The sequence below is a fragment of the Dendropsophus ebraccatus genome, chromosome 1 (genome assembly GCF_027789765.1).
Source record: "Dendropsophus ebraccatus isolate aDenEbr1 chromosome 1, aDenEbr1.pat, whole genome shotgun sequence".
NCBI lineage: Eukaryota > Metazoa > Chordata > Amphibia > Anura > Hylidae > Dendropsophus > Dendropsophus ebraccatus.
Window position 1 is genome coordinate 53412504 of NC_091454.1, and position 11520 is coordinate 53424023.

The 11520-nt window shown below is 42.0% G+C and overlaps 1 protein-coding gene across 1 annotated transcript in view; it reads left to right on the top strand.

The window, feature by feature from the left end:
* Positions 1 to 11012, top strand: part of TGFBI (transforming growth factor beta induced) — a 58210-nt gene extending 47198 nt beyond the window's left edge. The window contains exons 15-17 of the mRNA XM_069970772.1: positions 8191 to 8267; positions 9232 to 9256; positions 10451 to 11012. Coding sequence (XP_069826873.1) covers positions 8191 to 8267; positions 9232 to 9256; positions 10451 to 10503 — 155 coding nt within the window. The 3' untranslated portion in view covers positions 10504 to 11012. The remainder of the gene's footprint in view (positions 1 to 8190; positions 8268 to 9231; positions 9257 to 10450) is intronic.
* The last annotated feature ends 508 nt before the right edge of the window (positions 11013 to 11520 follow it).

Here is an 11520-nt window from a genome sequence, read left to right on the forward strand (position 1 = left end):
ATAGACCCAGGTAATCATAATCTGAATGAAACAGGATTAATAATCTCTGTGATAACATACGGACCAATGTACTTGGGTGCTAGTTTACCAGAGGGAACCTTGAATTCCAAGTTCTTAGTTGAGAGCCATACCTTTTCTCCTATGCCGTAATCTGGGCCAGATATGCGTCTTTTGTTCGCCTGTTTCTTAGCTGTCTCTTGGGCTTTGACCAAGTTCTGAAGAGCTTGGGCCCAAACTGTGCATAGTTTAGAATAGAAACGTTCAGCCAAAGGGTTTACGGACTCTGACGCATGTACAGAAGAATATCTGGGATTAAAGCCATAATTACAATAAAATGGCGACATCTTGAGTGACTGATTTTCACGATTATTTAGAGCAAATTCCGCTAAGGATAAAAACTCTCTCCATTTATCTTGGGTCGCTGCAACAAACACCTCAAAAATGGTTCCAGAGATTGGTTCACCTTTCTGTCTGGCCATTAGATGGTGGGTGAAAAGCCGACAAAAAGGATAATGAGATTCCCAGCCGACCACAAAATTCCCTCCAAAATCTGGAAACAAATTGTACCCCCCTGTCAGAAACTACATTTTCTGGAACACCATGCAAACTTAAGATATGGTTTATGAACAATGTAGCCAAGGTACGAGCATTAGGGAGCTTACGCAGGGGAATAAGGTGACACATCTTAGAAAATCTATCAACAACCACCCAAATGACTGTTTTACCCTTAGAGTGTGGCAAATCAGTAATAAAATTCATAGAAATATGAGTCCAAGGTCTGGTAGGCACCGGAAGGGGATGGAGGAGACCTTCAGGTAGTCTACGCGGAACCTTGGATCTGGCACATAGTTTCACAGGCGTCGAAAAATTATTTGACATCTCTTGCCCATGAAGGCCACCAATAATGCCGTGAGAGTAAGTACTTAGTACCTGCAATTCCCGGGTGACCAGCCAGCACAGAATTATGAATCTCCTCCAAAACCTTAAGACAAAGGTTTGGAGGAACAAACAGTTTGGACCCAGGAGTGTCCTGGGGAGCCAGAGACTGAGATTCCGCAATCTGAGCTGGCAGATCGGGTTGCAAAGTGGCCACCACCACCCCGGGTGACAGGATGGTCTTTGGTTGCTCCCTGGGAACCGTGTCGTAGTCAAAGCTGCGCGATAAGGCGTCATCTTTAACATTTTTAGACCCAGGTCGAAAAGTAATTTCAAAATTAAATCGTGTAAAGAACAAAGCCCATCTGGCCTGACGAGGAGTGAGACGTTTGGCTTTATCCAGATATATAAGATTCTTATGATCTGTTAACACCTTGATTCTATGTTTAGCCCCTTCCAGAAAATGTCTCCATTCATCAAAGGCTAATTTATTGGCCAGAAGTTCCCTTTTACCTAGGTCATAGTTGTTTTCAGCCTTGGAGAACTTCCTAGAAAAGTAGGCAATGGGTCTGAGGTTTGTGAGGGTCTCTGAACCTTGTGAGAGAACTGCTCCTACCCCAACCTCAGATGCGTCAACTTCAATGACAAAAGGTTGTTCAAAGTCAGGTTGAGTTACACAGGAGCTTCCGCAAAACACCTCTTAAGCTTGTCATATGCCAGGATAGCCTCAGGACTCCAATTAACCAGGTCTGCCCCCTTTTTGGTTAGATCAGTTAAAGGTTTAGCAATGACAGAAAAACCCTTGATGAACTTTCTTTAGTAATTGGCGAATCCCAGGAACCTTTGTAGGGCCTTAAGGCTACTGGGTCGCTCCCAATTTTCAAAGGGTGTCACTTTAAGGGGATCCATACAAAATGAGTTGGAGGTGATCTTATACCCTAAGAATGAGACCTCCTGTATCCCAAACTGGCATTTTGACAGCTTGGCGAAGAGGTGATTTTGCCTTAGCAATTCTAACACAGTACAAACATGCTGAACATGAGAACACCAATCAGAAGAAAATATCAAAATATCATCTAGATATACCACCAAAGATGTTCACGGAACACGTCATTAACAAAATGTTGGAAGACTGCCGGAGCATTACATAATCCAAAGGGCATAACGACGTATTCGAAATGTCCCTCAGGAGTATTAAAGGTAGTCTTCCACTTGTCTCCCTCCTTTACTCTTATTAAGTTGTATGCTCCCCGCAAATCAATCTTAGAGAACCATTTGGCTCCCACAATTTGGTTAAACAAGTCTGGTATGAGAGGCAGAGGGTGTTGATTTTTCACGATGATGTTATTCAATTCTCGATAATAATTACAGGGGCGTAGACCACCGTCTTATTTACCCACAAAAAAGTATCCCGCCCCCATGGGAGAAGAGGAGGGACGGATGTGACCTTTACGCAAGCTATCCTTGATATAATCTCGCATAGCCTCTCTTTCCAGACAGGACAAATTAAATATTTTATCCTTAGGGTACTGGAATCAATAGTACCATCATAGGGACGATGGGGAGGTAATCCATCCATCCACTGATCTCCCATCAAACACATCAGCATAATCAAGTAGAAACTCTGGAATCTCCCCATCAGAAGAACATTCAGCAAGCGAACCAGTCCCCTGTTGGGCCAGTCAAACACGGGGTTATGCTGGTCCAACCAGGGTAACCCCAGAATAACATCAGCAGACAAATTTTCCATAAGCAAAAAGTCAAGCTTTTCAAAATGAACTGATCCCACCTTTACCTCAAGATGGGGGTAATACATCGTATATTACCCTGAGCAAAAGGGGCAGAGTCCGCTCCAGTCACATTCAACGGACATTTAAGCTGAAGCGGACATGCCCACAGACCAGGCCAGAAAGCAGTATTAATAAAGTTAGCAGAAGCCCCAGAGTCAACCTGGGCATATCCGGAGATAAATTTATCTCCCAAAGTCAAAGAAATAGGCAACAGCAACTTCTTTTTCTTGTTGAAGGTTACCTGTGCACCTGAATGACCCACTCGATAATCATTCAGGCGCTGAAGTTTTCCGGCAGTGAACCAGGTCTAGCGGTACATTGTCGTACTTGATACCCCGCCTTGCCACAGTAGAGACACAGATGGTTCTGTAGGCGATATGCACGTCTGGCCTTGGCATCAGTTGACCCAATCTGCATAGGTTCGTCTTGCGGAGGGGACACAGGAGAGGAAAAAGAAGGTTTAGGAGGTAAGGTCAAAGGACATGAACCAGAAGGAAATTTAGACGTCTCTTTCTCTTTTCGTCTGTCCCACATACGCCTATCTACCCGTATGGCTAAGGTCATAGTTTCCTCCAGAGTCTCAGAATTAGGATAGGCTACTAACAAGTGCTTCATTTGGTCAGACAAGCCCGCACAAAACTGGAAACGCAGAGCTGGGTCATTCCAAGCAGAGGGTAAACACCACTGCCTTAAGTCAGCACAGTATTCTTCCACTGGTCTCTTACCCTGTCTGAGTGTAGTCAATTGGTGCTCTGCCTCTGTTGCTCGGTCTGAATCATCATACAGAAGGCCCAAGGCTGTATAAAATCTGTCAACAGTCATCAAATCAGGGGAGTCAGAAGGTAGTGAGAATGCCCATTCTTGGTGTGGGTCCTGCAGGGTGGACATAATAATGCCCACCTTCTGGGTCTCATCTCTGGAGGAGCGAGGACGTAGCCGAAAAAATAATCTGCACCCCTCCGAAAGGTCTGGAAATTTTTTCTGTCCCCCTTAAATTTCTCAGGGAGCTGCACAGGGGGTTCAGGAGCCTGCGGGGGTGGGGGGGTTGGGGGTTAGAGACATCTGCCTGGGCAAGGACTCTTGTTCCTGCACACGCTCAACAAGGGTCTGAACCAACGTATTCAGACCCTGCATCTGGGTCACCAGGGTGTTCATAGGGTCCATGATGCAGGTGACCCAAAAAACTTTTTGGGCTGGCTATTCTGTCACAGAGGCGCCGGACGTAGATAGGGAACAGGACAAGACAGTGAGCCCTAACCACTAGAACCTACCTACTTGCCTCAATGGCCCTAAACGGCCGCGGACAACCATGGTGTCAGTCCCTGTCCTACACCAGGTGATACACAAAACATGACAGACGAAACAAACACAATAATGAAGAGTCTACAGTCCGGGTCGGCAACGGCGGTCAACGAGGTACAAAAACGTAAGGCAGAAGAAGAGTCGGGGACAGGCAAGGAGGTCAGGGCAGGCAGCAGACAAAGCAGGTTGGGAGATCAAGCAATAGGTCAGGCAACAGAAGTAACAGAACCAGGAGAGATGAAGCGCTTAGCAGAGTAACACTTAATAGCCAGCAGGGAAATGAAGAGTCTGCTGCTTTTTATCTGGAATCAGGGACTGGGTCCAGCAACTGATTGGATCAGCCCTGATCCCAGCACCCAGCTCAGCTGGACAGGTCTTAAGAAGGAGTAACCCCCGCACTGCCAGAGTGTAACAGGCAATGCGGGTGTGGCTGGAAAAATAAGACAGCATTCAGACAGAACTGCAAACAGAAAACAACCAGAGGCTCAGCGCTTCCTCGGTCGCCGAGCACGGACCGAGGAGCGCAAAGTCACATTCCTGACACATTCTCTTTTAAATAAAAACTCCCACTTTGTAACTATATGAATAAACTGTATATCTTATATCTTAGAGAATATGCCATGTGTCCACCATTGAAGCAGAAAATGTCCCTGTATACGTGCCATTTTCTGCCCTCATCATTTTAGGAATCTTGCTGCATAGACTAAAGTTTTAATACACAGAATGTGCCATGGGTGTCTATTTCTTTTCTTCCACAGTGTTAATGTTGACTGCACTGAGAAATGACTTGGCTGACAGCTCTGCAGCATATGCTGAAGTCATTTGTCTCAATAACTCTATGCACTTGGCATTCTCCACATAAAGTTTGTGAATCAATGTAATCTGGTTCAGTCATAACACAGGCAGATGGACTTAGGAGATAATACAGGATCTTTAGGAAACATCATAGGTATGATCTTTATTAAATATCTATGGTGCATATTCATTTGTACACGTGTTAGATCGTAGGTCCAACTTTCCAAGGTATTGTCTAGAGATCCAGCTTTAGAAATTTTATTAACTATGGAATGGCAGAGATTTGAGGCTATAGAAGACTCTGTTGCATGGGAAGTCAAATTTGTCAGGATGATAAAAAATGCATTCATATGGAAGATATTTTATGCAATGTTACTATAGCTACTGTATATAAGTATATGGCAACTGTATCCATGTTCAATGCTTTTAAAAGGGGACCTGTCAGCAGTTTAGACAAATCTAACCGGCTGATCGGCTCCTAGTGGGCACAGGGCGCGGAGGAGGAAGGTATGTCTCTTACTTTTCTTCTTGTGCCGTTGCCATGCCCCGCTCAATGGGGAAGCACTGTAACAGCACAAAGGAGAAAGGTAAGAGACATACCATCCACCTCTGTGCCCCTTGCGCAATAGGGGCCTATCAGCATGTTAGATTCATCCAACCTGCTGATAGGTCTCCTTTAATAAATTTTACAGTGGCTTTATATAGACCTCTGCAGTTTGCCTCACAGTAGTGATTGTATACAGAGGTGAATAATAAAAGAGTGTTGCTTGGCGTCACATAAAGTTGGATGAATGCACCTTGGGGGCTAAATGTGGAATGTGAGCCATTCATGAAACAGAAAACTACAAATAAGAACCCAATATTGATCCGAACAATTGCAATGCTTGCACACAGACACTGGTTGAACTGTAAGACTTTCTGACCTATTAAAATTAAACTAAGAATGGATATTTTGCACACAAAGGTGGAGAGAGGGCAATCCATTTCTTGTATGCTTGATATACTACTACTAATAATAATAATATGAATCGAGATACACAATCCATAAATTACAACTTTAGTTCCAGTTGTACTAGACAGTCAATAAATCTTATCTATTGGTAATGTGAAGTTTAAAGGGGTATTCTAGCCCCTAAAACTCTGGGACTGAATATTCCATATACTGTGACAAGACCACTTTAAAGGGAACTTAAATGCACTTCAGTCTGTGGACAACATTTTACAGTATATTGCAGGTGGAGCTAAGCAGTTCGAGAAGACTGTCAATTGCTAATGAGGATTACCCACTGGACTCCTAAAACTGAGCAGAGGTTTAGAACAAAAATGCTACTTATACTAAACCATTTCTATATACAGTATATATATGCACTGCAAAGCTCCTTCTGTTCTATAACATGATGCCTACAGACTGAATTGCATTTTTAATAAGACAGGTTTCCTTTAAGTGGAATAAAGTGTTCTTGACACTTCACACATACAGTAAAACAGATATGAAGAATGACTTTTGTTCCTGGCAAAGGTCAGAACTGCCTGACTGAAATGTGTATAATTGCTTTATCTTTGCTGTATGGAAATGCTATATAATTGATAGACATGAATTTAGTGACTTGGAGATAATGCATTTCAGATGTTACACACCATACCAGTCCTCATCCCTAAACGGTCCCAGATGCCTCCTTCATCTTTTAGACCTTAACGCTACTTAGATTCAATTAAGCTGGATTTATATTACAACTGCACAATTATAGCTTTGCATCAGAATTGCACCACAGAATACAGCCCACAATGGGGTAACACATAGTACCTGATGAGTTGTACAACCTTATAGAGTTTCAGCATAATGGGGACATTGTCATGCAAGGGATTTGCCACAGAGCCATGTTACATAAAGTATGTACTGTAGTTCCATTTATTTATAAGCCAATTCTCTAATGCAGATCACAGTCTTATTTTAGAGCCACATTTAAATTAATCTAGAGCCAGTTACATAGACTAAAACTATGTGCAATTTTGAATTGGTCACTAAAAAGGGGGAAAAAAAAAATCTTAGCGTACCCTGGTCATTCTACAAATGCACCAGTTTTTTAACAGTGGCTCAGGCAATTTATAAACCTGATGCTCCTGCCGGCCACCGGGCTGCATGAAGGACGTTCCTGCAGCCCATACCTCTTTTTTTTAACACTGACTGTTGGGTGTGTCTGCAAATAAATTAACCATCCAATTCAATGTAAAGTGGCGCCGCCCCACATTACATTGTGTGAACAGCTATTATTTCCGGATGCTGTTCATTGAATAGCATCCTGAAATAACAGGCATGTACATTATATTAATGCCCGTTCTAAAGAACGAGCATTACCAAAACGCTGTGTGAACACAGCGGCGGTATTGCATTGACTTTAATGCAATGCCACCCCTGCAGTAAAGAACGGATGCTAATTCGATTGCAATCAGCATCCGTTCTTCACTCAAAAACAATGTAGTGTGAGCATAGCCTTAGGTTGTATAGTTTTAGGCTATGTTCACACAACGGAACGGCCGGTCTCTGAAAAGATCATCCCGGACGGTACTGCAGTAGCGGTCGGATGACCTTTCGGGCTGCAGAGTTCTGATGCGGGCGCATCCGTGCGCGCCCCCATCAGAAATCCCCACATCACACTAAAGAGCGAGCGGCCGGATCCGCTTGCTCCCTAGTGTGCATTGACAGGGTTTTCTGCAGGCGCTACTCAATGAATAGCAGCCGCAGAAAACCGACATGTCAGTTGTTTGCGGTGCCGCTAGGGGTCCCGGAGACAGCGTATACTATGTGTATACGCTCCGGCCGGGATCCCATACAATACAAGGCAACATATATTTCCGTAAAAAGTACAGCCTTTGTTGCCGATTTCAGCCGTACTTTTGTGAAAATATACATTGTGTGAACATAGCCTTAGTTTGCACCATCTTTAATTTAGCTTCGTTTTTGGTGCCTTTAGGCTGGTGCACACAGTGATTGCTGATCGTAGGACCAGGAGCCGCTGTTTAATGCTGCCTGTCAAACAACCCTTCACTCATATATGTAAATGATGCCATGACCCACAGTCTAAGATAATCCAGTAAGGAGAGATGTGTAGCCCCAGTCTTAAGCCATGACACCTTTTCTGAAAAAACACATCCATTTGTTAGGCTCCTAACCTGTAAGGCAAAACTCTATTCTTTTTCTCTGGTTTGTTTCAAAAGTATGATGACCAACAGACTTTGCACCAAAATTCCTACTAGCCATGGCATGGTGCCCTTATTTTTGCTTGATTGCTTAAACTTAGAACTTCCAGTGTAAAGCACTAAAGTGCTGTACATCTCATTGTACTGTTGTTTGGTTGGGCTTACCTTGTGGATGTGTATGAATGTGTGTTTTTGTGTATTGATCTTAATTTTTTCTTTGTTATTCCAGCAAAATCCCAAGAAAGAGGAGATGAACTCTCAGATTCTGGGCTAGATATCCTGAGACAAGCTGCTGCCTATTCCAAGGTAAGATTTAAAGTAAAGTTGATAAGTACAGCCTTGGTAGAGAGGAAGACTGCATGGAGACATTGAGTCACCTTCAAGCCACCCACACACACAGACCCCATACCCTTTAAATAACTCATAAAAGTCTAACTACTGAGCAAAGATTGCCTACAAATATAACCTGTTGCTCCCTTCCTGGTATTGGACCAGTTACCATAGTACATAGTAGAGGATTTTGATCCTAAGTAATGACCCAAGCAGTAGGGCCAAAAAGTGATTTATAGGGTTGTCTTCAGAAGAAACGTCCATGTTCATCATATCTGATGAACTGGCCTAGTAGCCTCAAAAGCTTACACGTACATTTTGTCATCACCTGTTCAGCCATTAAAATGTATCAACTACTGAAAGTTCTCAATTTTTACGACTACTACATTTACATTGCTGTGGTTATGTCTGGAGGTTTAAATGGACTGCATGGAAGAGGTAGGATGGGGTGGTTTCATAATAGCATTCTCAGCTTTAGGCTGCTTTTACCTTGCCTCAATTTAGTTATTTAGACAAAGTAGCAAGTATACACTTTGTAAGTAGAGGCTTTGTGGGGCTTCTCCAAGAAAGTCAATCAAATGTGTCTGTGTTTACTTAGCAAACCTTAGTCACAGCATGGGGCCCCATACGCATTGCCCTAGAGTCTGGTGCATTATATACTATAGATCCCAGCTGAAAAATGTGTAAATAAGCTTCTGTTTGTTATGCTTAAGCATCCTCATGGCAAAGACTGTGCTTTGTTGCAATGTTTGAACGTCTACCTCATGCTATTAGCTGAGGTTTGTAGCATGAAATTTATGCATTAAGAACAAAGCTATAATTGATCTTTCAAGTTCTTTCCCAGACCACAGCGAAAAACAATATTGAGTCATCAATCATGTGACAGGACATTGTTGTCTTCTGGTTCAAATAATATGATTGTCTTTTTTTTTCTTTATAGGTGTCACAAAGACATGCCCGATTAGGTAAATATGTTGTTACAATCGCCTAACACTGATGTGTGTGATTGTTTAGAATGTGAGATAAAACCTTTTAACATTAGAGGTGTATTCTACTATTTAAAAATTCTTTAATTTCTGGGACCGTGAAAACATAGGGAAAAAAAACTAAACTCACTTCCTCAGGTGCCTCTGCAGGTTCCACTCTAGCTCCAGTTTCATCCGCTTCCAGTCCCCTGCCCCTCCTCTTGTCAGCCTGCATCCAAAATGAGAGCTTGAAGCATGGCCTGCTTGCTTAGCCAATCACTGGACGCAGCAGTTTCCTCTTGGTCAGTGATTGGCTGAATTGTAAGGTCCCGTTCCAAGCTCTGATCTGAAAAGTGAGAAGGAGAAAGTCAGCGAAGAAATAAAACTGTCAGAAACAAGATATTCAGCAGGACCTACCGTCAGAACTCTTTTCTTTTTCCCCCAGCAGTTTAGAAATTTTTAAATGCTAGAATGCTCCTTTCTTCTGGGGATAAAAGAAAATAAAAGAGTTGGGCTTCATAAAGCTCCATTATAAGTTTGTCTCTCTTTCTAACAGGCTGGAGTGCGTCTTTTCCCCGCTTGTTCTCCCGATCAGTACAGGTCTGGACATAGTCTCAGATCTCAGATGATTCATGTTAGTTCTCAGATGTTATTTTTTTCAATTTCTCTTTAACTTAAAGAGTACCTGTCACGAAAATAAAACTTTGGACATGTCGGGGATACATAACCGAAATTAAGATGAGTCCAACAGCACCTCTTGAGGTCGAAAAATTGCATTGCTGTAGCTGTGGATGTAAATAAAGCGTAAAAAATTTGATCACCTATGAATCACCTATTGTCTTCATGACAGGGAGACATGTCAAAAGTTTTTATTGTTCAGGGTCTGAGTGTTTACACCCTGATCAATCAGAGGAATGAGCTGGGAGAGGCTGCCCCACTCTGTGTTGAGTTATGTACCCCATAGACTTTAATTTTGCTGCCATCTCCTCACATAACACAATGCCGAGAGAGGACTGTACTGGTTATGACTTCTCCCCAGCTTGTTCTCCTGATTGGTCATGGTCTGAATACTCATATCGCAATCAATCAAAACTTTTGATATGTCTGTCTGACCTCATTAAATCATAACTTAAGGTGTTACGTTAAATTTGTCATACAATATTATTGAGACGTCCTCCCTTTTCTCTCTTTCAGCGCCCGGATATTCCATGTTAATGTCAAAAATGAAACCAAGATCTTCAGATTAAAAATTGTGCAGCGGTCATCACCATTGGTGCCTCTTTGTTTTTCAATAACATGATTCACATTTTGTAACAATGTTCTTGTAAAATAATTTTGTATGTTTCCTGTTGACAAATTGAGAATTTTGGCAACATGTTTCAACTGTTATCCTTGCTTGAGGCACTTGTTCTAGCTGCACACGTTAACATAAGAAACAATGCTTGTTGACAATAAGTGGTTTATTCCTAGGATAACATTTGGTCTATGCACTGCAGCCAGGGAACCCTTGAAGAGACAGTAGCTCTTCAATAAGACGAGCAGGGCTGTCAGATAAAAAGTGACACTATGCTTTTTAAGTATCATTGCCACTTTCTTCTAGTGATTGGTTGGGGTCACAGAGCAGAACCCTAATGATTGAGTATGGATAGAATATCCTGGATATATGCCATTAATGTCTGCCCTGCAGCAACTCAAAATGTGGATTCATTACTATATCACTGAGACTCTGCTGTGTAAGTTTGGTAACTTGCAGTTCCATAGAAAAATAAAAATCTTTGCAGAATGATACCAAGTACACAATAAGTGAAATCCTAAGAAGACTTTTCCATACTGCGTGACAATGGCAATATTAGCTTAGATGGGTTTGTGTATTATGTATTTTTATATCTGTGTTTTAGCCTGTGTCACATTAACGTTATGGTGCAATGTTGAGTTGATATTATAAACATGTTTCTATTAGAATCTTAATGGATAATGTGATTGTTCCTTTATTTGTCCATTCGCCACAAAGTCATTTTGAAATAAAGCTTTGTACTTTCAACATCAGAATATCCATCACAGCGTACACCCACCAGTCACAGAGTGTACAAAATAAACACCACCTTTTAATAAGTGCTTTCTTGTTTTTATTTTTATTTTTTTTTAGTGTGTTTCTCAGTGCCAAGCTAGTCCATATTGGAAACACAGGAGAGAGTTAAACTGATTTTTTTTTTTTAAGCAAATTAAAGTTGTTGTTTTTTCCTGTTCGTTTTTTGGAGGGGCTG